Source organism: Talpa occidentalis, unplaced genomic scaffold (genome assembly GCF_014898055.3).
Source record: "Talpa occidentalis isolate TD23 unplaced genomic scaffold, MPIMG_talOcc4v2.1, whole genome shotgun sequence".
NCBI lineage: Eukaryota > Metazoa > Chordata > Mammalia > Eulipotyphla > Talpidae > Talpa > Talpa occidentalis.
The window spans coordinates 9,216,992-9,244,106 of record NW_026555331.1 but is presented as its reverse complement, the minus strand read 5'-3'; the positions used below and the strand labels follow the sequence as shown (position 1 = coordinate 9,244,106).

The following is a 27,115-nucleotide window of genomic DNA, read 5'->3' as shown; positions in this document are numbered from 1 at the left end:
GGGGATGGCTCTATGAGAAGAGCGCCACGGGGACTCCAGGGGCATGGCTCGGCAAGCTCTGTGCCAGGCTCTCACCCCATGGTGACAGTCACGCTCGTGAGCTCTTGCCTTGGCCAAGACACTGTTCCAAGCACTTCCCATGCACGAAAGCTCCTTGACTTACACAACAACTCAGCCAGGTAGAGACTATATCACCCGCATTTCCCAGGTGAGGACACGGAGACAGCACGAAGTGCAGTGGGTTGGCCCAAGGTCTCCGGATGCAGTTCCAAAGACTGGCTTTGCCCTGGGGGGTGTGGGGAGCAGTGGGGGGTTTGCTCTGAGCTCTAGCTCAGCCCCACACTGCTTGTGCCTGATGCAGCCACCCCCACCTCTCCCTAGATAACTATTATCCTCTTCATTTTGTGGGTAGGAAAGGGAACTTTGGGGACTTGTGTCTCCCCAGGTCACCCACTCTCCCAGTGGCATTGCTGGGACTCAAACTTACAGAGAGAAAAAGCAGATGAACTGAACAAAACAAAAATACATGCAGGGAGGGGTAAACTGGGGAGAATGCCATGTGAAGGGTAGGTTGGGGCTCTTAGCAATGATCTTAATGTAACAGACGCAGAAGTTGTTCTCAACAGTGAACAACTGACACATAACGTTATGTGCAATGTCATTTCAATAAAAAGAAATAAGTAAATACAAAATATTTGGTTGTAAGATCTGAGTCTTTCCTTCTAAGCCACTCAATCCAGGTGTCTGTTTTCATCAGACCCACGAGCCTGAGGCCAGAGTTGCGACCTCACCCAGCGCCGTCCCGGGCACCTGCAAGGCTTCCTCTGCCCCAGATGCAGATGCCAAGGGAAGCCCCAAGCCCAGCTGCATGGGGCCAGCATGCTGGGGTGGCTCCCCTGCCCAGTGTCGGGGCACGCACCTGCCCGGGAGGAGGAGGAAGTGTTTGGCCTATCGTTTCCACATATTCACAGATGAAACTTCCCAATTTTTCAGTTACATAACCGCCTCCGCCACTCTGAGGAAGTGTAATTACACGCGCTCCCGCCAGGCTGCTGCTGCGTCCCAGGCGTCAAGGAGCATTATTCAACTTTTATTAAAAATAGAGGGGCCTGAATCATACGGGGTGACCGGGGGAAGCAGGCAGCAGAGCCCGAGTGGACAGGCTTGACTGGGGATGACAGGACCCGGGGGGTGCTAGGGAGAAGACACCAGAGTGACGCAATCCTGCAGGAACCCCCTGACACTCAGGGGCAGCCACTCACGATGCAAAGAACCTCCTAGAATGAGAGCATTTGGATTCCTGTTGGTCTGGCTTTCCTTATTAGCTCTGTGACCTCAAGTGACTTGAGTCTCTGCTCTAGGATAATAGTCCTTCTTGTTGTTCTCAGAGGTCTAATTTTAAAATAGAATAGCCAGAGTTCACAATTTGGGCCACTCATTCTATGTGCAAAGCACTGGAATAAATATAATTATATTCTCATGATAAGTTGCCAAAGCTCACATATTTCCAGTGGCAGAGTGGAACGTACGTGCTGTCACCACCGCTCCAGTCTGTACCTGTCACGGCTACAGCCGTGGGGTGTGATGCTGTGATTACAAAGTCCTTTGGAAGCTGAAATGTCAGCTGTCACTTAAGCTCTCAGACCCTCACAAGGCGCTTACATACCCTTGCTTTACACATATTCTTATTTTGATTTTCTGTTTCATGGGACAAAGGAAGAATGCAGGGAATTGAATCTGAACATTAAAAGATATTAAGGAAGGGGCATCGGCAAGGCCTGGGGAGCCAGGATCAGCCTTGTTATGGAATCAAGAGCCTCTCCACACTGCTCCCTCTTAGCTTATCTGAGAATTCTCGCCTGCCACTCACAGCCTGTGTGATGGAGTGGAGTTTTTCTGTGGGAGACCCTGTCTGACTCAACCCTCAAATGGGTGGTCATTTGCATGTCAGGCTAAGGACTTCTCCCTTGTAAGCAGAAGCCAGGAAGGCGTGGAAGACACGACCACAGCGCTCAAGTTGCCAGAAAGATCTAAACATAGGAAATCCGGAAATAGCTGGCCTTTCATTTGACTTCTTACTTCACCATTAATTCAGCTAAAAATTAAAAACCAGTCAAAGCCTTTCTGTAGGATTGAATGTCCTGGTTCCTTTCTGTCTGTCCTATCTAAAGAAGTGGAAAGGGTGGGCTTTGGAGACAGCTCTGGGTTTGAGTTCTGGCTGTCTTACTTACTAGCCGAGCAGCACTGCTTTCTTCATCTGTAATACGGGATGGGTGAAAATCACCTTTCCGGTTGTCAAGAGGAGTAAATGGAGAGGTGTGTAGTGGGAATTGGGTCCACATTAACTTTTTCCTTCCCCTCTTCCCTGGCTAAGCTTCTATTTTACTCTTTTCCCCTAACTACACTTCCCTTTCCCCATACAAGTGCCTTTATGAATGCATCTCGAAGGTTCTTGGGGGTTTGGCTGTTTCATCCCTGATTTCTCGGGGTGGTTACCTCCCTTGTTGCCATGGTGATTTCTCAGCGATGTATTTCTATTTCTGCTCTGATGGACAGTCTTCCTGTTTTGTTTTTCTTTCCTGGTTACTTTTTTTCTGAAGCACACCAGACTACAGAAAGGCGGGCTGGGATCCAGAGCAGGGCAGGGATGTGGCAGGGCCTGGCTTTCTGGGAAGTGAAAGGCCCCCCAGGCGGTGAACTTCCCCACAGTCACATCAGTAAACAGAGATGTCCAAGGGGTTCTGGAGAGCGGGGTGACCCCTCTGGGGGCCAGCCTTCCTTGCAGAATAATGTCCTCCTCCCCCAGATCTTGAGACCCACGGACAGCACGAATCCCACAGAACACGTGCCCGGTGGAGGACTCTAGGCCTCTCTCCTCCAGAGGATGGCGCCCTGGGCCTAGAGGGTTTTGCACAGCCTTACCTACCACTCCTGGGGAGCAGCACCTCACAGGGAGGTGGAATCAATAGGGGGGACCCTTTATCTAATGAGCACAAGGCATTGATGCAGTGCTCCCTCTACGGAGGAGAGGCAGGATGCAAAACAAAGTGTCCACAAATGGTTCTTCCCAAGAGCCCCATTTAGGTGTGGCCATCTTATCTTCAGAGAGGAGGAAACCACTGCCCGGATAAGTAATGTATCCAAGGCTCCAATGTGCCTGGGGCAGAGGCGGGATTAGAACCTGCCTGGCAGCTGATCCCAAACCTTCCCATTGACCTAGCACAGCAGGCAACTGCAACAGCAGTAATTTTATGCTGGCAGCAGATTTAGGAGGGATCTCAGCTTGCCTGAGGCATACATCCAAAGCTCTTATTTTTTAACCCAGCAGTGCTCTTTGGAAGAGTTACCCCTAAAGGACCTTAGCCCTATTAAAAAGCTCACCAAATCAGCGCCAGCGCAGGTTTTTATCAGGTGGTCTTTATTAGGAGGTGATTAGTGACCAATCACAAATTTGCTGCAAGCAGCTGTGGTCATTTACTAGCAAGCGCAGTGGAGGCCTCACAGGCCAGTTTTACGGTGTGCGGGATGCCAGTGACGGAGGGGAGGCAGAGCAAAGTGCTAGCATACCTGCTGTCCATGGTAGAACACAGCAAGGAGAAACATGGCCATCAGCAGCAGCGACGCCTCCTTGGTCCCCAGGAAATCTCTGTTGGAAGAAGAAAGGAAATGGCAGCCTGGTTACTGATACCAGGGAGGGCTTCAAGATGACCCCTGAGGAGACAGAGGCTCAGAGAGGTGTGGAGAGAAAAGAAAGAAGAGGATGTTTTTTCAGCAACCACTCACTCTGTGACAGGGTCTTCACACAGGCTGGCTCAGAAATCAGTTGGCCCTCAAGGGTATGAGGTCACTTAGGTCAGACCTGGTGGAAGAGTCTAGAATGTAGCATCTCTACCATGCACACTCATTAATAATAATGTCTTCTGTTTGCACACCACGTTCTGGAGTTCAAGGAGCTCTTATCATTTTCAACTCAATCCATGGGAATACAAGTGTCCTTCCTCCTTCCCTTCCTGACATCCTAATGAAGAGGCAGGTATGTAGCACCTGCAAGGTAGCACACCTGTTCCAGTGCTTTTACACTTAGATTCTTATATTGCTTCTGTGAGTTGGACACTGCTTTGATTCTTCAACTCTATGAGTTGGGTACTGCTGTTACGCTCATTTCAATTCTGCCATCTTTTAATAAAGCCTTTGTTCCCTCTGTGTCATCTCCTCTTGGAGGTACCATCCAACAGCCCATCCACAGTCTGTGTCAGCATACTCTGCGGTGTCACTGGCCTGACTATTGCCAGGAATGGCCCTGGACTTGCAAGGACTGGGCTGGAGAGCAGTTCCAGATGGCCAGCAACAAGTGTGTAAACACCAACATGACCTTCTGTCATGAATCCTTTGCTTGATTCCAAATGCTTCACTCTTGCATTCTGGCTCAGCAGGAAGCCTCTCTCAAGATGAGCTAACCCAGAAGGACTAAGGGCTTGGAAGAAACAGTATTGGGCATTGAATACGGACCTAGTTGGTTTGGCAAAGTGTCCACTGGTTGAAGCAGAAAACCTCCCCCAAGACAAGTCACCTCTATGGAGGCTGACACTCATTTCCCTCACCTCCTGCTCCATTTCCCCATGTACGCCCATCTTGGGCAATGTCCATCATCCATTTGGGTGCTTGAGTCAAAGACTCAAACAAAATTACCTTCACTGCCCCAGTATCTAGGTTCTGTCTGCTCTTGCACCAAAATTGATCCCCAGTACATCCACTTCTTTCCATGCCTACCTCCCCCACTGAGTACTACACCACCATGTCCAACATGTTGCCCTCCACCACCTATTATCTATGTGGCTCCCAGAATGTGTATCTTTTAATTACTAAAACCAAATCATATCATTTGCTTGCATTATTGCCTCCCAACCACAAGCACACCTATACTCAGAATGCTCACAAGTAAGTTAACGCTGAATTATTCATTCACATGGCTGTTTTTGAACAGGAGCTGTTGTATGGTTACTTGATGTGAATACAGCCTGAACTCCTGAGCCTGCAGGCACTTTTGATATTCTCTCTCTCGCTCTCTCTGATGCAGAAGACTTTCAAAGTCCACCAAGTCATCACTTAAAACATATTTTCAAGAGAAAGCATAAATTTCTTGAATGATTTTGTAATCAGTTGACCAAAAAATTTGAGAGAGATGATTAGAAGAGATGTATCCAATTTAGAAGAAAAGTGAAAGAAAATTATGAAATTTTCTCAATGGCCTTTGAGTCTTTAGGATGTATTTCAGTTGGGAAAAAAAAATATGGCGTGTGTAGAGATGGCAGAAGACCCACAGTGAGTGAGGCAAGGCAAAGAATGTCCAAAAAGGATTGTGATTTCAATTTAGGAGGGCTTTTTGTTGTTGTTGCTTCCACTCTTCTTTGAAGAACTTCCAAAGAAAATCAATGGTTGAAATCTATAGAAATCATAATGCTTGCTTTATATTGGCTGGCAAACACTTAAAAAAACAAGGATGTTTTAAAATAATTTGTTCTTACTAATAAAATCCCTGAATTAATACAAGTATCGTTTTTTAGCCACAGATTATTTTATTACAATCAGAGTGATCAGGGTACTAGAGTTTGAGGTCTAGGAAGGGAATTGAAGAATAAATTTTATAAGATGATTTCATCCTAGACTATAAACTCCATAAGGGATTGGCAATCTCAGTTTGAGTCATTCATATTTCTTAGCATCTAAACCAGAGCCTGGTGAATAATACTAGTATCTTCTTACACTAATAGAAAAGGACACAATTAGGTGAAAACACATGTAAAATAAATATAGATCTCAGGACTGTAACAGTTGTTAGAGATCATCTTATTTGATGTATGATACAAATGAATATTTAATTTGAATATCATCACTGCAGAAGTTTTTATGCTAATTGTGGTGAATGTGGAACCTAATAAAAATTCACAAGTGAAAATTGTCTGTAAGCCTACCACTCAGAAAAAAACAATGGTTACTATTTTTGGAGTCAAGTAAATGTCATCTCCATGCAAAAATCCATTTACAAAATTTAGGATTATATGGTTCATACTGTTTTATAACCTACTACTTCATTTAGTATATATTATAAAAATAATTCCACATAATTAAGCACTTTACAATGTGAGTTGTAGATCAATTTGTACTTTGTGCATCATATATAATTTAAATCCCTTGTTTTTCACAGGTAGCCTTTTATTTTACAGATAGAGACTAAAGCCCAGAGAGAAGTCACCTGCCCAAGGTCACACAGCTGACCTCTGTCAGAGCCAAGTTGAGAATTCACATTTCTGCACCGCATTCTGAGCTTCAGCCACAGGGCATGTGACATCAAACTTTTACTTCAGCTATCAGTTTCCATTTCCCCGCTTAAAACCCAAAATAAGACAGCCAGTTTGAATTTTTAATTCTGTTGCTCTACTTATGACCACAATTGTTAAATACTGATTTTATACCATCCTTGTTTCAACACTTCACAGATTTTGCCCGCTTTACCAGTCATTTCAACAATTATTATCCCACTTTAGTAAAGAAGACACTGAAATTCAGACGTTAAATGATTCTCTCCAGTTCACAGATGTAGTCAATGGAGAAACTTTCAGATCAGGGATGACTTTTCAGTAGCTACCATGTCTTCCTGCATGTCCTTATTTGTAATTGGCTTTCCCTTAAGCATCTTGAAGATAAAAATAATGTATTATTCATCTGTGAATCTCAGGACCTAGGAAAGCCCATGGTAAAGTTATGATACTGAAGTCTAAAAATAAACTGTGAGTATGGGGTAGGGAACACACAGTTTAAGGGTCACCTTTAGCAAAAATCAGACAAGTTGAGATAGAGGACATTTGGTTTACTGTGATTCAATGGTGTAATATGATTCCAAGTGAGCTAATGTTTCTTTCAATCATTGACTCATTTACCATTTTATTCAACAAATATTTAATTGGCAACCCATTGCCAGATGGCCAAAAATTGATCTTTGCCTTCATAATTCCCCTTTTCTAATGGAAGAAGACATGGGGATTAATGACTGCAACACAGAGATAAATGCTATGATAAAAATATTAAGGGCACAGATTGGAACATGAACAATGATCAGGAAGGTCTTCACCAAGGAGGGTGCCCTTGAGTTGGACTTCATCTATGTACCTGGCATGCTCATGTTATACATACCTAACCACCTAGGTAAACCTAAAAAGGACCATATTGCATGACAGCAAGAGAATATAGCAAAAAAAATTATAGATACAGACATAGCTAAATAATTATAACATGGACCCAAAGGATATACATTCAGCCCATTAGCGGTTGACTTTGGGAGAAAGACAACACTGGGAAAAGGAACGTCAGCGTTTTCTGAAATATTTTATGCTTTAAAAGTATAGAAATAAGTATTTCTAATTGTCAGCAGTGTTGATTTCTGGGGGGTGGTTGATAAGACTTTCATAACATCAGTGTCAGGCATGCTTCCTGAAGCTTCTTGCATTATCACTACTCATCTTTCCCTGAGCGCTGGCCGCTAGCTCTAGTCTCAGCCAGAGCCGTGGGCTTCCTAGGCCTCAGCCTCCTCAGTCTCACACTCAGTGCCTGGCTTCTCCCATCTCTTCCAGCTCAGATGAAGCTCCACGTGGCAGGTGTGGACTAGGACTAGGGGAAACGTCACGTGACGTCAGGGAAGTTCATCCAGAGAATTAACTGGGACTCATGGGAGAAAGGAGAGGGGAGGAGTCAGCAAATTCCTTTCCCCTCCTCAGATTGCGACAATGTCTCCTCCTTCCCACCTGCCCAGACACAGGAATTGGGCAGGTGAGCAGACCCAGCAGATGGTCCAAGGCAGTGGTTCTCTCTCCACAACTGACGGACCGGCATCATAAAGTGGCTTCTGGTCCTCTCCTTCCTCACTTTCCCTTTCACACACTCTTGTTTCCTGGTGTTGAGTTAGCACATCAGCCTGTCCCAGCCCCAGGCTCTGCTCTTCAAGGAATGTCAACTAAGATATGATTGTTTTTGATATTTCCACTATTTCAAAATGCAAGGAGCCTAGAAAGTGCGCAGAGCAGCGTCTGCAATGCGTGAGGCTGAGATTGTCGAGTTATCAGACCGGTAAGTCTGGGAGATGCTAGAGCTGAAGGGATCATACGTTATCAGGTGTAGAGGAGATCTGAGCTATGATTTAGTTCAAACTACAATCATTAATTTATCTGTAATTAATATAAATGATCAATTTGTAAAATGGAGATTTTACTCTGCCTGTGAACTAGCTGGTGTCTAAGCTGAGGAATATGTGGATATTCAGTCCATCCAGCGGTGCCTCTTCCCACTGGAAGTTGAACATGTATTTAAAAAATAAACTCTTGGGCCTCCCTGGTGGTGCAAGGGGTTAAGACGCAACCTATGAAGCTATCGGCAGCCACTGCAGCACGAGTTCGATTCCAGGCCAGCCAGGGAGCAACCCACAGGGCGCAGCAGACCTCTCCTGACTCACCCGCTGCTCCCCTCAGCAGTGTATTTCATCAGTCTGCCTGTTCTGCTCCCCACTCTGTCTGTGGTGAATCCTCTCACCCCCCTACACCTCTGGCCTGGACCCCAGTTCTTGTGTGCATAAATAAATAAATCATTAAAAAATAAATAAATAAACTCTTAGCATCCCCCCCCCCGCCCCCATTGAGGTAATATTGGTTTACAACACCATGTATGATTTAGGGGAATAAATTCTCACCTCCTCAGATGCATGTTACCTCTCCAGACCCACCATCCAAGCACCATAATTCCGTGTCCTGGACCATCCTGATTCTGTCCCCTCTCCCTCCCCTCTCCACCCCCCTCCCTCCCCTCCCCTCCCCCAGCAGCAACGCCCTGCTCTTTTGGACATTCAGCGGCCAGTACTCACTCTCCACTGTGGTTCAGGTTGTCGTAGCGCAGGAAGAGGCCGGCATAGAGGGTCTCGGTCAGCAGCGCGTAGATGGCGATCATAATCAGCAGCACGGCCAGCTTGAGGACAGAGTTCAAGCGCAAGAACACGGCGCAGGTCACCATGGCCAGCACCCCCGTGAAGACAAAGTACTGGAAACAGAGAACGTGGCGTCAGGTTCGACAGGGATGCCAGCGGCTCTTGCGGTGATGGGTGCCCAGAGGTCTCCTTACAGGGGCGCTGGCCGAGTATATCCCGGTGGAGGGTGAGGCAGGCCTCAAATTTAGTAGGTCCCATAGGGAGCTCTTCATTTTCTTACACTTCTCCAAGCCCCTATCCTTTATTTGTTGGGGGGAACCAGTCACACCATTCCCTAAGCCAGAAACATCCCATCCCATCTTTGTTGCCTTCCTTGTCCCCATATCACACAGTCAGTCGTCCCAAGTCTGTCTTTCTGCTTCCTTCAAGGAGCTCCCCTCACGCCAGCTTCTCCTACCACCCTGGTTCTGTGTTAGATCTCTCCTACAGTTTTGGAATAGTTTTCTGAAAGTTCTGCTCCCACCCTGTTATCACTCTCTACCCAGCATTTTTTTTTTTTTGGATTTATTTATTTATACATTGAAGAGCTGGGGTGCAGGCCAGAGGTGAAGAGGTGAGAGGATTCACCAGAGACAGAGTGGGGAGCAGAACAGGTAGATCTACTGAACTACACTGCTGAGGGGAGCAGTAGGGAGACAGGAGAGGTCTGCCACGCCATGTGGGTCAGCTCCCTGGCCGGGGATTGAACTCAGGTTGCAGCAGTGAGAGTGCTGAGACTTAACCCCTAGGCCACCAGGGAGGTCCCTCTACCCAGTATTTCTAAAGCACGAACATGATTACGCTGCTTTTTAACTCCAAGTCCTTTCATTGCTTTCCATTCCCTCAAATTATGTTTGTTTGTTTGTTTTTTTCCGAATAGAAAGTTCACAGGGTTTCATGTAAGAGATTTCCACTCATTTGCCAATCCCAGATGTGTCCCAGCCTCACTACTGGCTGCCCCAGTTTCTTTGCTCTCTGGTACCTCAGGGTTTTGCACCCCCACTGTCTCATTGCTAAGATCTCTTCCATGCAGGTAAACCTTACTCCTCTGACAAATGTCAGCTCAGGTGTCCCCTCCCCTGAAAAGCCTTCATGCACATCTCTGAGCTTCTGGAAATGGACTCGTTGCTGCAGGGCACCCTTCATAGCCCAGCCGGACATCTAACACCCTGTACTAGGAGCAGCTGTTCAAAGGGCAAGTGTGGAGCCACTCAAGGGCTGGGATATCTGAATGGCTCCTGCGTGTTTATCTGCTCAGCCACATTCCAGCTTCTATAGGAAACTCTTCAGTATATTTCCCTTAGATCAGTGTCCCAATCCATCATTCTGGATGGTAGGTTCAGATTATCTGTTGGGAGAAGAGAATAAAACTTGCATTATCGGTACTTTGATCTTTATATATGTTTTCTCTTGTAATTTTCCAAGTAGCTGGCCCAGATGGGAATCAGAATTCCCATTTTATAGGTAAAGAAACTGAAGTGTGTAGAATTTAGGTAAATTATTCCAGCTCTCATGATAAGAAAATGGCATGTAGGACCCTGGGGTTGAACCAGTCCATGTGACTGTGACTCTTATACTGGACTTGATCATTTCTAAAATCTACTCCAAACTTGTTATACATCATCATCATCATCATCATCATCATTATTTTTGTAACAACTGGCTGCCTTCTCTCTCCTATCACAAGAACAGACACTTTCTGTATGGGCAGAGGAATGGATAAGAATTTGTAAAAATTCCTGAGCAACACATGGATTGGAAGAATAAACATTATTAAAATGGCCATCCTACCAAAAGCAATATACCAATTCAATGCTATTCCAATCAAAATTTCAATGTCATTCTTCAAAGAAATAGAACAATTATTGATGAAATTCATATGGAATCACCAAAAACCCCGAATAGCCAAAGCTCTACTGAAAAAAAAAGAAGGGAATGGAGGCATCACACTCCCAGACTTCAAACTATACTACAAAGCCATAATCATCAAAACTGCATGGTATTGGAACAAGAACAGACATACAGACCAATGGAATCGAATAGAAAATCCAGAAATAAACCCACAGATTTATGGTCAACTAATCTTTGACAAAGGAGCAAAGACTATGCATTGGAGCAAAGAAAGTTTGTTCAATAAATGGTGCTGGGAAAACTGGGTTGCTACATGCAAAAGAATGAAGCTTGACCACTACCTCACACCATACACAAAAATCAACTCAAAATGGATTAAAGAACTAGACATAAGACCTGAAACCATAAAATACATAGAAGGAAATATAGGTGAAACACTATGTGATTTGCATATCAAAGACATCTTTACAGACACATCACCCAAAGCAGTGATAGTGAAGGCAAAGATAAATAGCTGGGACTACATCAAATTAAAGAGCTTCTGCACAGCAAAAGAGACAATAACAAAAACAAAGAGAAACCCCACCAACTGGGAGAACATTTTTGCACCCAACGCTAATGATAAAGGACTGATCACAAAAATCTGCAAAGAGCTGATGAAACTCAACAACAACAAAGAAAATACTCCAGTCAAAAAATGGGCAGAAGAGCTGAAAAGAAACTTCTCTGAAGAGGAAATGCAAATGGCCAACAGACATATGAAAAAATGTTCAACATCACTTGTAATCAGGGAAAAGCAAATCAAAACTACCATGAGATACCATCTTACACCAGTGAGAATGGCACATATTAAAAAAACTAGCAACAACAAATGTTGGCAAGGTTGTGGAGAAAAAGGAACTCTTCTGCACTGTTGGTGGGAGTGCAAACTGGTCCAACCACTATGGAGAGCTGTGTGGAGATTTCTGGACCTACTAAACATAGAGCTTCCATAGGATCCAGCAATTCCACTCCTAGGTATTTACCCAAAGGACACAGAAACATCCATTCCAAAGAACACCTGCACCCCTATGTTTATAGCAGCACTATTTACAATAGCTAAGCTTTGGAAACAGCCCAAATGCCCAAAAATAGATGACTGGATCAAGAAGATGTGGTACATATATACCATGGAATATTACTCAGCATTCAAAAAAGATAAACACATGCAATTTGCAGCAACATGGATGGCGCTGGAAGGGATCATGCTCAGCGAAATAAGCCAAAAAGAAAAAGAAAAATACCGGATGGTCTCACTCATAGCAGGAATCTAGAAAACTTAAATAAAGGATCAGGAAAAAGAATAACTATAAGAAAGTGAAAATCAAAATCAACAAAAAACTGTGAACCAGAGACACTTTTTGGGGGGTGGGGGCCGGGAGGGGAGGGATTGGGGTCAGAATGGGGCATGTGCAGTTGTATGGGGGAATATAAAAATAAAATTTATTATTTAAAAAAAAAAATTCCTGAGCAACAACTGAAGACATGTTTATTGTCTTTTTAAGTCACATTGGCCCATTCATAGACCCTTCAACAGACACCAACCAATGTGGAGAGAGCAGCCTGAACACCCCTGAGCGTGGGATGGACTCAGTAATGAGCAAGGAGCTGACTCTGCCCTTGGGGGGCCCGGTGTCTGAGTCATCCCTCACTTTTGTCTCTCCTTTTCCTAATAAATGCAATTATATCCTTGTCTCAAATGGATGATAAGCTTTCAACTGTCCTTTAATATCTCGCCTTAGTAAGAGTTTTTAGGTCTTTGTGCAGACTGTGAGTGAAGAGAAGTGAACAGGCAATGGCAAGTTCATCCTCCAGAGTTCACTTTCTGCATCCAGAGAAACTCTTAAGACCACCCCCCATTTTAACAAAGGAAAAAGGAGTAGATCTGAGGGTCCTGTTTCACTGTGACCTGAATTATAACAAAGGGCTGTGCAGTGTTTTATCAGTGCAGATTATTAATCATCTGTGGGGCCAAAAGTAGTTGAAATTATTGTGGTCTTGAGCAAAACCTTATGAGTGCATAACAAATAATTCAAGTTTTTTTTTTTTTTAATTTTAAAAATGTCATCAGCATTGATTGAACGTCTACTGCAATCAAGGTATGGTATGGGCATTGTGGACTTGAAGGTAAAAGATGGTTCTTGGTCTAAAATATGAAGCAGATGCAGGAACACCTCTGCAATAACCCATGGAAAGTACTCTGCCTCTATGGAGAACACAAGCACAGGGAAGGGGGGAGGCTTATAGGACAGATGAGTTTGAACTTGACGTAACGGATGGGTAGGATTTCACATAGAGAAAATGGAAAGGGAAAAACATTCTGGGAAGAGAGAATGACATTAACTCAAAGGTATAATGGAACAGATTTATAGGAGAATGATTTCTTAGGGTACATTAGAGACCCATTTAATTAGTAAGGAGAACTAGTAAGTTGGAAATGCGCTGCCTTCCTTTTTCTACTTAAGACTTCGGGAGGTATTGTAGCTAACACGCTCACACATTCTACTCCGGTGTGAGGTACACCGATGCAGGAAGGCTGAGAGGAGGCAAAGCCACATTGCAGAAACTTTTGTGTGTCCTGCTGGGGAGTCTGCACTTTATTCTATAGCTCCAAGGAGCTATAAACAGGGTTCATGTTCGTAATGGGTTCATTAGATCACTGCTTCGGAAATAAACAACGGTAAGTCATCCAGGATGGATTGCAATGAATGGAGAACTGCAGCCTTAAAAACACGATTTGGGTACTACCCAACAGACGAGGAATCAGAGCTTGTACAACAGACAAATGTTTCTAGGCACGTTATTCTGGAAGGTGCTTTCACCTCTGCAACATGCATGCATCTTCCACTCAGAAGAGGAGGAGGAAGAAGGTTCTTCACATGATAGGACATGAAGAAGCCATGAGGATCTACCAACATGAGCCATCCTCACTGTGCCCATTTGGTTGCTACCAAAAGCCCATTATGAACTCACAGGACAAGAAGGAAACAGAGCAGTCAATTTTTAGAAGTCACTGTTGTCCAAAGAAAGAATGGAAACTTTCAGAGAACAATGCAATTCTTGGTGGTCACCAACATATAAACAATTGGTGAAGCCAAGAGATTGATATTGCTATGAAATTGTGGTCTGTTCAAATTTCTATTCATATACTGTTCACACGGTTATGCAGAAAATCTCCTGTTTGAAACCAAAAGACTCATGCATTAAAAAAATTTGTTACAGCCTTATCTGTTTCCTTAAATTCAAATCTACCATTAAGCACAACCCATTTTCTCCTAGTTACCAAAGGCCTGAGAGGAGAGAGAAACTAACATTTAATGAATTCTATGTATATTATCACTATTTATCATGGAAAGTTTTATGAAATAGGCATTATGAATTATTCCTGTAGATGGATGGGGGAAAATGCAGCTCAGAGAGGTTAGGTGATTTACACAAGGCCACACAGCTAATTACTGGGAGAAGAATTCTTTGTCATGCAAACCTGTTGTGTTTCCTAGGCTGATCAATAACCTCAAAGACTTGGCATCTAAGCCTCAATGAGGTAGAAATTGTTTTCGAATCTCATGGTGATATAATGGCTCTCTATTTGATTGGTTTCATCTTGGTGGGGAAAGGCAATTCCAAAAATGGTTATATTGATTACCATTAGGGGAAAACCGAAGTGATCCCCTGCGTGTATTTAGTCATGACAACAATTGGCCTTGTGCTGAAGTGAAGTGAGCTTATGTAATGTCCCTCTGTTCAACCAGCAGAGAGTTCTGAAATTGGAGTAGAATTATCTGGCATGCCATTTTTTTTTAAATTATTTAATAAACCTGCCACCAGTTTATTTAATAAACTTGGGAAAATCTAATTTTATCCTGAATATCAGCTGGGGAATTAGACCTCCACCAGCAGGATCACCTGGGGTTCTGATTCCTGCCTGAGAACTTAACCAGAGAAATGAAGCAAGAGTTTAGGGGAACACTAATTTTTATATCCCTTTTGGAATTAAATAATTAAGTTATTTGTTTTATTATCATTGATTATCTTTGTTTCTCTTCCTCTTTTTTGCTCTTTCTCCTTTCATCTCCATCATAACAAAGGCTAATATTTAGTAAACATTATGCACCAAAAATTGTACTAAGTGCTATATAGGTCATGCTCTTGATCTAGCCTCACAAGAACCCTAAGAAGTTGGCACAATTTTTATTCCTAGTTAGGAAAAGAGGTTCAAATTGGTGAAGTGACTTGTATAAGACTCCAGGGTTATAAGCAGCAGAGCTTGAATTCAAAACCCGAGTTTTCTGACTATGGAGATGACATGGACAGAGCCTCTATAGTGCTGGCCTCTCTTCTTCCTTATTCCGATTTTGTACTTAATTTTAAAAACATCTGTACTGAGTTGCAATCCACAAACAATAAACTGCATATATCTGGATCACTGAAATTGATACCTCTCTCTCTCTTCTTTCTTCCAGATATTTTTTTAAGGAATTTATGAGGTTGATTATAACATCTTTGTGGAAATATAAAGGATCTAGAATAGTAAAACAACTTGAAAATGTAGAACCAAGTTGGAGGGTTAATATGACCTCATTATTTGCTTTTGAGACATCTTACACTACAGGAATCAGAAGAGTGTGATACCGACATTGAAAGACAAATGGATTAAGAGACCAACATGGAGACCAGAAACAAATGGCTCTTTTCCAAGCACGGGCTAGTTTCCTCCCATGCACACACTGGCTGGATCCTCTGCTGATCTCTGCTCTATTCACATTATGCTCTAAGTCATCTATGTCAGCCTCTTCTGTTTATGTCCCATCATCCTGTTTAATAACATGTTTTTGGACTGACTTTCACTTCTCATGGGGTGAGGTGAAGAGGTCAGATAGACATACGAGGAAACCAAGGCTCAGAGAGAAGGGGCAGTGTCTGGGGACACACTCACGGGTGCTGGGGGGCTGGGCACGCTGCCTGCTGGGAGGGCTGACGTCTGGGAGACAAGTCTTAGGCAGGAAACAACCACATACACCAGGTGGGAAGTGCTGGGTCCACTCTGGTGTCGTAGCAGCTGTTGACAGAAAGAGTCTGGATCCCCCTCTTTTAGGACTGTGGGGATCCAGGGTGTCAGGAGTTGGCAAACTTTGTCTCTAATGTGCCAGACAGGCGATGTTTTGGCCTTAGCAGCCACACCACTTCTGTGGAGGCGCCTCAGCCCTGCCATGTATGTGTTCAAGGCAGTCTGTGCACAATGAGCTTGGCTGTTTCTTGATACAGGCAGGCAGAACTGGGCCTGGAGCCATAATTTTTTGACCCTTAGGTGTAATGAACTTTTGGTTGTGGGAGGAAAATACTAGGACTCCAATCAGTATTTATTTTATCTCACCTTTGGTGTTTGTTTCATATGGACACGTTATAATAGCCCGGTGGTTCAGGTATGTAACTTACAGGTGAACGTGTGTGGGGGAGGCAGGCTCAAAACCTTTTCACTAAAAATCACAGGTAAATCCTGGCTGACCTCTAATGAGCAGATACTTTGTGCTATAAACACTTTAGACAGATTTATTCACTTCATCCTCACAACTACCCATGAGGAAAGCATTACATTCATCCTCACTGTGCAGACAGGAAACTGAGGCGCAGAGAGGAAGGAAGCTTTGTGATCAGAAAGCTTACCTGCTGCTCTCTGAAGTTTGGCAAGTCCAGGTCTGAGTTTGAAAGTTCTGGTTTGGGGTCTGGGATATAGAGTCATGTGGGGGCCCATATTAGTTGTTAGTTAATAAGTTAATAGGTGATTTAATTAATTAATGTTTAACCCACTTAATTAATAATCAGATGGTTAATTAATAAACACCTGATTCATGTCAGACATCATGTCAGAAACTCAGCGCTTGCTGACTTGGTCCTTCGCGCCACCATGGTCATGTGAAGAAGGGGCTGTACTTCCCACTGTATGGTTGAGGAAGCTGAGGTTCAGAGAGAGTGAGAACTGACTCAGAACGCCAGAGCTCCAGGGCAGGGGCTCCGTTAGCAGTGACATCCACCTTCTGCCTCACTCTCGGTTTCTCATACTCGGCTAACTCACTGCCTCTGGGGACTTTCCTCATGCCCTCCAAACCGAGACATTCTCGGGGAGCTGGTGTCCCACAGAGTCCATGAAACCAGGGCCTCAAAATCCCAGAGCACATGGTGGGCAGCCCAGAAGGGAGACCCTGTTCCGACCTGCACTGGATGACCTCAAGACAGCCACGCTCCCTCGGCCCTGGGCTAGAGAGCAAGCCAGGGCTCATGCGGGCAGATGCAGTTTGAATTGCAGCGCCAGGTCTTGATAAGTGAATTAAAAAGAGGAGAAAGAAGGAAGGATGGAAAGAGGTGAGGACGGGTGGAAGGCAGGACGGGGTGAAGCTGAGAAATCACTTTGTTTCATTGTCTATAAAGTGGAGATGGCACAGCCCCCCCCCCCCCCGCCCCCGACACACACCTTCGTGATGTCATGCGTATCAAGCAGGTGTGGCTGGGTCTCCTTTTCAGAGTGATTCTAAGACCAATTCTGGGGTGTTGGTGGGAGAACTGAGAGCCTTTCTCCAGCCATATGCTGGAGGGGCTCTCAGAGAACACGAGTCTGCTCGGGGTCTACAGGGTGTGGGGTTGGCTGGGATCTGAGGGACATGCCAGTGGCCCTTCTCCCTGCCTACAGTTCTGCCCCATGTAAAGGTCTGGGCACGGGCCTCCCTGGTGGCGCAAGGGGTTAAGACGCAACCTATGAAGCTGTCTGCAGCCACTGCAGCACGAGTTCAATCCCCCGGCTGGCCAGGGAGCTACCCACATGGCGCAGCAGACCCCTCCTGCCACGCCCGCTGCTCCCCTCAGCAGCGTATTTCAGTAAATCTGCCTGTTCTGCTCCCCACTCTGTCTCTGGTGAATATTCTCATCCCTCTCACCTCTGGCCTGTACCCCAGCTCTTGTATGCATAAATAAATAAATCTTTAGGGCCTCCCCGGTGGTGCAGCGGGTTGAGTGCAGTGCTGTGAAGGTGTCCGCAGCCTCTGCAGTATGGGTTCGATTCCCGGCCGGCCAGGGAGATACCCACACGGCGCGGCAGACCTCTCCTGCCTCACCCGCTGCTCCCCTCAGCAGTGTCTTTGGTCCGTGTGCCTGTTTTGCTCTCCGCTCTGGCTCTGGTGAATTCTCTCACCCTCCCGTGCCTCTGACTGTACCCCAGGTCTTGTATAAATAAATAAATCTTTAAAATAAATAAATAAATCTTTAAGCAAAAATAAAGATCTGGACAGTGGAGAACAGAGTCTAAGATTACTCTCTGCCTACCCCTTGAGTTGACTCCACAGCCCAGGCCAGGCCAGCAGCTCTGTGGCCAGGAGAGGGCCACACTTATGATGGCGGGTGTCCTATTGGGACACCTCCCCACCCTATGGTGCCCTGGGCTCTTTCTATACCACTTTGATGGAAGTTGAGTCGTGGTATCCTGCAATTGTGTGTCTTTCTCGCCCTCCCTGCTCGCTTCCTTCAACTCCCTCTCCTTTTTCAGTGTGGTAAACTCAGAGTAGTAACTCTGCGTGCTGCCCTGTGATGGAGACAGCAGGACATTCTGCTGCAGGGTTTGAAGATGAGTTGGGGGAGGCAAGTAGGGGAGGCAGAGACAAAGGGTAAGAGGACAATGGCGAGAAGGGAACGGGGAAGGAGCAGCAAAGGAGGTGAAAGAAGGAAGCGAGAAACAGGGAAAGGGTGGAGTGGGAGAAGCAGGGGAGGGAGCCGAGAGAGACAGGGAGGTGGAAGGAGAGCGGGAAAGGCAGAAAAAGACTGAGAAGGAGGAAGAGGCAGAAGAGGGAGGCTGGGCCTCTGGAGGACTCTCTAAGGCCCTGCAGCCAGTCTGGCTGATTTGGGGTGTGGAATCTACACCCAGGTCTCGCCCCGGGGAGCTCATGAATAAATACCTCTGGGTAGGAGCAGATATCTGTAAACACAGCTGAGGAATTGAAAGTCAGGTTCTTCAAGGGTATCGACTTGTCAAAATCACACCACAGCTGCGGATTAAAAAAAAAAAAAAAGAACAACAGCAACAAAAACAAAAAATAAAAACAAAAAAACAAAAAAAGAACACAGGAACAACAACGTCAGTGTGAGTGTTGGAAACTAGGGGGCGCTATCCCCACGGGGCTGCTGCTGACGCTCAGGGGGGGACCAGCGTGAGGTTGGGGGGCCGGCCTGATCTGCTTTTATTTTAAAGAAAGCGCATGCTCAGAAGGGCCTTTGCAAGCCACAGCAGCAGACTGGACTGGTCACTGGCACTGTCACGCAAGGTCACTGGGCTGGTGCTTGGCTCTGGGGGGCTCATAGAGAGAACTGGGGCCCAAGAGGAAAGGTCTGGGGTTCTGGGGTTTGCTCACATGTCTCCACATCAACAGCTGGGACCGTTCCAGGGGCCTGTGGGGGCACATTTTCCAGAAAGACTCAGCTCATGGAGGGGAGGGGGAAGCGGGCGTTTCCTAGACCAGAAACTGCTGCTGGGCTTTGTGGCACTCAGAAAGATTTTGCACCATAGACTCTCTGCCTCCTCTGTGCCAGACACTTAATATGAACAGGCCTCACAACCCCCTGGTGATGTAGCTACCAATGGCATCCCCATTTTACAAGCTAAAGACAGGGAACTCTGAGATGTAGAGAAACTTGTCCAGGGTCACCCGGCTGGTAAGCGATGGAGCTGAGACTTGAACACAAGCTCATCTGACTCCACAGCCTTGGAACTTACTCCCACACTACTGTGGCATGGATTGCCCAGAGGCAACCCTGACCTAGATCGTGGAGCTGACTTCCAAATCTGTAGCCCAGAGACATCCGATCCGTCAAGACTTGCGATCCTGGCTACAACCTCACATGCTGTGACCAGAAACCCCATGGTCTTCCATGGTCAAAATCTATGAAATGTTCATTAGCTAATGAATGCACCTTTATCCCCCAGAGTCCTTTACCATAAGGCCAACCACAGAGTGGAGTGACGTTACAGAGCAGACGTTACATAATTACTGGACCATTTGGCAAAGGATTTTAGGCAGGATAAGCCTCCAACCATGGCTGATCACTGAGTGGGGCACGGTCCCTGAGCCTTTGGAGACCCGCCCTCAGGCCCAAAGGGCACAGGATGGGGTCAGCCAGCAGAAGATGCCTCAACTGGCCTCTCTCGATGGGCATGTTCTAAACCTGCAATCAGATAAATCGTTCCCCTATCTAGATCCCTCAACTATGGGCAACACAGACTGTAGGTACACAGAAAATGCCTATTGCTACCAGGTTATCTTTCTAGAGAGAGAGAGAGAAATCAAAACATGAATCACCAAATTAAAAACAAGGATGAATATGGCAGTTGGAGCTTCATCTGAGTCTGAGGTGTCACACCCACTGTGAACTCACTGGCAGCTCAGCCTCCTGAAATGCAGCTTCCTCATCCTTCACATGACAACCGTGATACCTACCTGCAGCACACCGCAGGCGCTCAATAATGACAGCTATTGGGTCTCCATCCCCAGCCCCTGGCTCCCGGAGGTACAGGTCAGCGTTTTTGAATGAGCATGAGTCATGGAGTCAGACAGACCTTCTTAGCAAGTCACGTCATGTCTCTGAGCCTCGGTTTCCTCAGCCATAAAGTGGGGACAATGAGACTTACCTCACCGGGTTTGTGTGAGGATTAAATAAGAAAAACACAGGCAGCTTCTCCTTCAATGCATGGCACACAGCAGGTAGGGACTTAGTATGTGCTAACTAAAGTCACTTACGATGAGAATAGATTGGCCATTGACAGCATAGAACATTAGGGGTGTCTGGAGTTCCTTTGCAGTAGATGACCTCCCCCACTGGGAAAAAGACAATCTGCCACCAGCAAAATGCCCAGTTGTGACAGGAGCCACGTTAGTGTTCTGTCCCTAAGCTTGGGGCTGGAGTGGGCACAGGAAGGTAACAGGTACCTAGACAGGCAAAGCAAGAAGCTGCAGGCTCCATAAACTCTTAGTTCACGACTGTCCAGTAGACACTGGAGGGCTGATGGGCTTGGGATGCTTACGATATTTAGGATGGCGCCCAGGAAATTAATCAAGATGGATGCAAAGATGATGACGTTCCGCGCCAAATAGGTCTCGTTAATCCAACAGCAAGTTTTCCGGAGGACGAGGGGCAAACACTTGTAATCCTCTGCTGTGGTGATGAGGACCAGCGCCGAGTGCAACATAATCAGGATGGAAAACTGGATGGCCACTGGCATCAGCCTGCAGGGAAGCAGAGAAGGCTGGGTCACGTGCCGTCAGCATGCGTGAGGCCGGCAAGCAAGTCCCTCCACTGTCGCCCTTCCCCACACTTTGCACCCTGTAATTCCTCTAAAGGTCTGTCTGTTCAAGAGAAGCATTGCTAGTGGGAGACATTTTTAAAAATTTCTTCCATCCACAGAACACTCTCGATGGAGAAACTCTGTAATGGACATCAAATGATTGACTTGATGTGTTGCTCCTGCCTTTTATTTTGCTTTTGCTCCTTTCGTCACTCATCTTTCTCACCAGAAACTGCTGCCAAGGCACACCCCACTGGACTGTCATCCCAACCCTCTCCTCTTCAAGATGGGTTTCCATCTCATGCCAAGAATGAACTTGGCACCTGTTCCGAGTTGCTGTTTAGTGAGTGATCACAGTGGCTTGCATGGAGTGATTGCAATGACCTGCCATCCGTGTGAGACTCCCCTTTACCCAAGATTTCAACATCGCTCCCAACTCCTTCACCCCCAACTACAACTCTAGAGCCCAAGCTCCAACTTAAACTCTGTCCTGCGGAACGTCCTGCCTACTAGACACCTCTTCTGGGCATCAAGTTGCTTCTAGCAACTTGACCTAATCCCTATGTCTGGAGGCCCCTGTGATTGCTCCCTCTCCTTATCAACCCACCCACCACTGGGTGCATTGCTTCTCCTTGGGGATTCACCCCTTGTTCTCCTTCCCCCATCCAGCCATGGGTGTCCATGCTGACATCCCGAATTTCTTGACCCCTACTTCAGTCCGCAAACTGCTGTGTGTAAAGGTGCCGTTCATCACTGGGCTGTCACACCTTCCACGGGCCGGTGCTCAACGCGCCTGTGCTGAGTGAGTGAGACTGGACCCCCCTGACACCGCACCTCGCCACCCTCTTGCCCGACTCTTCTTATTTCTTCTTGATAACACCCGGGCCAGCCATGTACTGAGCGCTGACTGCATTAAGCACAATTCTAAGCCCTTTATATGTAATATCGTATTTGCACTTCTCACAACAAACTTAAGAGGTGTTTTCATTTCTTTTTCCAGAAGAAGATTTATGGTTCAGTGAGAAGCAACTTCCCAGGCACAGTGAGTCGTAAGGGTAAGAGTCATAATTTAAAATCTACTCTGCTACGCCACTCTGCTATTCTGATTCGGTGAGTGATAGATTCGTCCATGTTGGCAATAATCTTTTCTGCTCCTGTGGCTTCATCATGACATTTGTTCATCCAACGTGTTTTCTTCCCAGGCACAGTGGTAGGCACTGGGGCTACCTGGACTCAAAACACACCCTTCCCATGTCCTGGGAGATCAAAATCCAGAGGGGAGTGTGGACCCACAAATGGTGAATGGTTATACAATGTGCCATCCGCTAGAGAGGACCGGGAGTAGCGATCACTTAGCAACTAGGAAAGGGAATCAAGGGAGGCTTCACAAAAGAGGTGACCCGAAGGTCAGGCTTTGGAGATTAAAGAGGAGTTGCCTAAGGAGGGAAGAGGGTAAAACAGCAGAAGAAAGACGGTGACCCGTGTGTTTGGTTTTCCAGTGGTGAGAGAAGTACTCCGCCTGCAGCTGTGAGCTGACATCGAAGGTGTTGAATCCGGGAAGGCCTTGGTGGGATCTGTGCATCTAAAAGAATTGTAGCGGGAGGTGGGGGATGGGATGAAGAGGCGAGAAAGTATTTAGGAGAGGATTTAAGTAGCTGAGTCATCGTGGGAGGAATATATGGTGACAAGCCTGATAATGGGGGGCTCAGGAAAAGATGTGGAGGTGATCTTTACAAGTGTTGTGCACATGTGGGGGGCAGGGTTGGGGGAGGGGAGTCATGAGGATGAAGCTCATGTTTTCACCATTCTAATGGGGGCAGTGCGGGGAGAGCCGCTCGTCTAGCAGGGTTGCGGGTGATGACTGTGATCTGGACAAGGCGAATTTTCAGCGCTTTGGATCAGCAGTGCGTCGCAGCTTCCTGTCAAGCTGTCAGAGCCACAGCTGGGGAGTATATTGGGGTCTGAAATGAAAAGGTTGGTGGCTCGAGATCTGAGAGTAGAGGGATTTTCAAACCGTTGGGAGTAACTAATGGATTGAAAGAAGACAAGGAATACAAGGAACTCGGGAGGTGTCCAAGAGGCAGGAGGGGGCGTGCCTGGCTTCATGAGACCAGGGGATAAGGCATTTACAAGGAGGGAGTCACCAAGTATGGCGCCGCCTCCTGCATGGCCCAGCATCACGGGAGGTGGACAGCCCTCAGCGTCATGTCCCAGCTGTCATCGTTGGAGCCTTTTTTTTTATTTTTAAAGTATACTTCTACAGTTTTGATTCTCTGGCTCACCTTGACAAGACATGTCTGCAGGAGTTCTAGGTAAGAACAGAAGGTCTGTGCAGTAGTGGGCTCCTGGAGGATTCTAGGCAGATGGGAAACTGCCCCCAAACAGGCTGGAAAATACTCCCTGCCAGCATACATATTATTCCTGGGCACCAGGGGAGGCAAATGAAGGAGCAGGCAGGTGGGTCGCTTTGTCAGGCAGTCCCGGGAGAGAAGGGGCCCACCCAGAGGCTGATGTGTCTCCACAAGGTGAGACAGCCATGGAGATGATGAATACCTATTTCAGGTGTGAGGCAGGGGAGACCAGGCACAGGTGAGTTTGGAAGCTGCTCAGCAGGAGCTCCAAACTCTTCCAAAGTCATCAAGGTCATCCAGGTATCATCTAGGGACCCAGTGCAGGGCTGTGAACCCAGGCCAGCCCTGGTTCTCTCTGCCTCTTTCTCATGTCTCCACACTTCACAGCAACACTGAAGCACATCCCCTAAACTTGTGCTGCTTCTACCTCTGTGTGTTCTTCCAGAAGCCTGGTGCTCCCCACGCCCCTAGAAGGACATCCTGCTCACCCTGGGAAACTCAGCATTTCTTTGGATTCTTCCACGACACCTGGCATAGGGTTGAGTGTTGAGTATCCAGAAAATGTTTAATAACTGCTCACTGGCTTATGCTACTTGTGGGGAGAGAAGACTATGACATCCCTCTCCAGTCCTCAGAGGGAAGAGAATTTCCACCCAAACTCCCAGCTCTTCTCTCTATCCTCGTGTTGAGTCCTCCCCAACGAGAAGGGCCACGCCAACTAGCCAGAGTATCTGGGATGTTCAGTAGACCTTGTTCTTGACGAGCAAGGTCACTGTTAAGTCAACATTTCTACAAATTTAAGATGCTCCTCTTTCCTCCCAGATCCATGGGGATGGGGCTGGGAAGCCAGAATGCTGACATTCCCTATGGCCAACTTTTCTTTTTGGCCAGGCTCTCTCTTCCTTTAAGTAAGAAAGCTCAGGACACCCCTGTCCTCCACCCAGCCCTCCCCAGCCCCCCTGGAAATCCTTATGGGCACCTTCTCAGGTCTGCCTCACTTCTTCCTTCGACACCTGGGGTGGGGAGGCACCTTGTGTTGGTCCTTCCAAGCATCATGACAGTAAGATCCACACTGGAGTGAGAAGGTGGGGGTGAGGTGGGAGGCAGCAGACATTCAGGATAGACACCATGTGGTCTCTTGACTTAGTCACAGTTTCTAGTTCAGCTTTTCACCAGAGTTTTGCATCGATAAATCAAGCATTTGCTTGGAAATTTATAAAATGGATGCTTTGTTGCCCATTTAGCTATTGTGCTTTTGATATACTTTCGGTGGGGTGTCTGGGAGGGCTGGATCCTGTAAGGAACGGTTTTCTTGCAGAATCCACCTGAGAACCTCATGTAACTTTAAACTGTCAACACTTCCTTCTGAGTTGTTGAATCAGTAGAGGAGGAGGTACTAGGGGCTGAATGTTTGTGTCCCTGGAATTCAGATGTTGAATTCCAATACCAGTGTGATGGGATCTTTGGGAGGTGATGAGGTCATGAGGGTGGGGTCCTCAGGAGTGGGATTATTGCCCTTGTCAAGGAGGATCCAGAGAGCGCCCTTGCCCCTTCCACCATGTGGAGACAAGGGGAGGATGTTGGGGGAAAGGACGTCCTGAGCAAACTCCACACAGGCTTTGTGGACTCCACCCCGAGCCAGACGAAGCCATCAAGATGCTAGAAATGACAAATCCCATCATCACCAAAGGGAGGGTTGCTGGGACCTGCAGGTGGGGTTAATCTGCCAGGTTTGGTATAAAACCAGACACGTGGGCCTTGGGGCTCTCTTGGCCTCCCAGCTCTTGGCTCTTTGCCAGCTCTCAGCGTGCCATTGGGATTCCAGGTCAGCGGAAGGGGTAGGACACATTCATGAGTTTACCTCCCTCTTTTTCTCCCTGAGTTATTCATTTCATCATTTTCCCTTTCTTTTGCAAATAAACCTTTTATTAACCTTTTGTGTGAGGCTGCAGTTGAGTATTAATAAGTTCCTTTTAAGCGCGCGGGTGAGGACCCACAGTCAGGTAACCCATTTTATATCGGGGCTGCCCTGTAACAAGGAGACTCCCTGTGATCCTGGAAGAGACCTCACTGGATCCTGAATCTGCCTTGATCTTGGATTTCCAGCCTCTAGAATTGTGAGAAATACATTTCATTGTTTATTAGGCAACCAGTCTCTGTTATTACTATTATTTTAATAACTGCCTGGACTAAAGAGGAAGGCAGGCGTGTGATCCAGTGGCAAGAGCATACCCAGCATGTGCGACCGTAGCTCTGAAACGTGAGCAGTAACACAGCATGGCCAAAGTAAGGAAGTCTTTGAACCTCATGTTTTCATCTGCAAAACTGAGATTTTTAAGCCCACCTCTTAAAAGAAGCTGTGAGGTTCCAGTAATAAAGCTGTACAGTGCTTCGCACATACTAAGAACTCAAAGGAACATCACTCTTCTCTATACACAGTAAAATCCAGGAAATCAAAAAACATTTTAAAGATCCCTGGGAAGAGTGTTCCTCCAAAGACAGGTTTTCTAAACAAGCTGCTGAAAGTCCTCTGGAAATCTCTGTGCTATCTCCTCAACATTCATTTATCTCTGTAGACACAAACATTCCAACATCAGATTGTAACGTTCATTTAATTATAGAGCTACTCTTGCACCCGGGTTCTGAATTTGCTTTTTCATTGTTTGTGTGCACGAGAGGCAAGCACACCTTTCAGTTCTGAAACCGAGTCTCAAACAGCATGACAAGGGATTTACAAACAGCTCTATTCAAATCCTTTCTAGACACAAAGTTCTAATTTCTCCTGGCAGTCTGTCTTTCAAACGGGGTCTCAGGGCAGATAGCACGAGTTGATGTTTGCCCAGGGAGCAGGGAGGAGTGGGGATGAGCGAGCAGCTGGTGCTCCATCAGGAAGCAGAGACTCAGATCACCCTGAAAGGTGACATTTGTAACTCCCTTTAGAATCTGCAAAGAGCCCCGAAGCCCAAAAGTACATTTGATCCTCCTAGCAGCCTCAAGAGGTAGGTATTCTTTTTTTTTTTTTTTTTTTTTTTATTTTTTTTTTTTTTTTATAGAGGCATGCTTTTATTTTATTTTATTTTACTTGTTTGTTTGTTTGTTTTATACATGCACTGGGTACAGTCAGAAGCGCGAGAGGGCGAGAGAATTCACCAGAGCCAGAGCGGGGAGCAGAGCAGGCAGAAGGACCGAAGGACACTGCTGAGGGGAGCAGCGGGCGGCAGGAGAGGTCTGCGCGCCATGTGGGACCCTCCTGTGGTGGCCGGGGAGCAGCCGGGGATCGAACCAGCGCCGCAGAGGTCACGGGCAGCTTCGCAACCCAGCGCTCAACCGCTGCGCCACCGGGGAGGCCCAAGAGGTAGGTATTCTTAGTTGCTGCAAAGGATGAAAATAGTGTGACTCAGGAAAGGGAACCAGAATTTATCCAAACGGCACGGTGCATTTTAATTTTTGCAGCAGTCCTGGGAAGCTGGCATTGTTGTTCCCATTATGCAGAGGAGAAAATCGAGGCTTCAGAGGGGTGAAATAGATATATACAACTAGTGAGAA

General features: G+C 46.4%; 1 protein-coding gene across 3 annotated transcripts in view; it reads right to left on the bottom strand.

Moving 5' to 3' along the window:
- Window positions 1-27,115, bottom strand: part of ADCY8 (adenylate cyclase 8) — a 163,616-nt gene that overhangs the window by 14,687 nt on the left and 121,814 nt on the right. For 2 of the 3 annotated variants that reach the window (XM_037501680.1, XM_037501690.2), the window contains 4 exons: window positions 20,958-21,159; window positions 18,838-18,927; window positions 8,909-9,081; window positions 3,568-3,646 (listed from right to left, as the gene is read on the bottom strand). In XM_037501680.1, the coding sequence (XP_037357577.1) occupies window positions 3,568-3,646; window positions 8,909-9,081; window positions 18,838-18,927; window positions 20,958-21,159 (544 nt within the window). The remainder of the gene's footprint in view (window positions 1-3,567; window positions 3,647-8,908; window positions 9,082-18,837; window positions 18,928-20,957; window positions 21,160-27,115) is intronic. The other variant, XM_037501685.2, reaches the window with a different exon arrangement.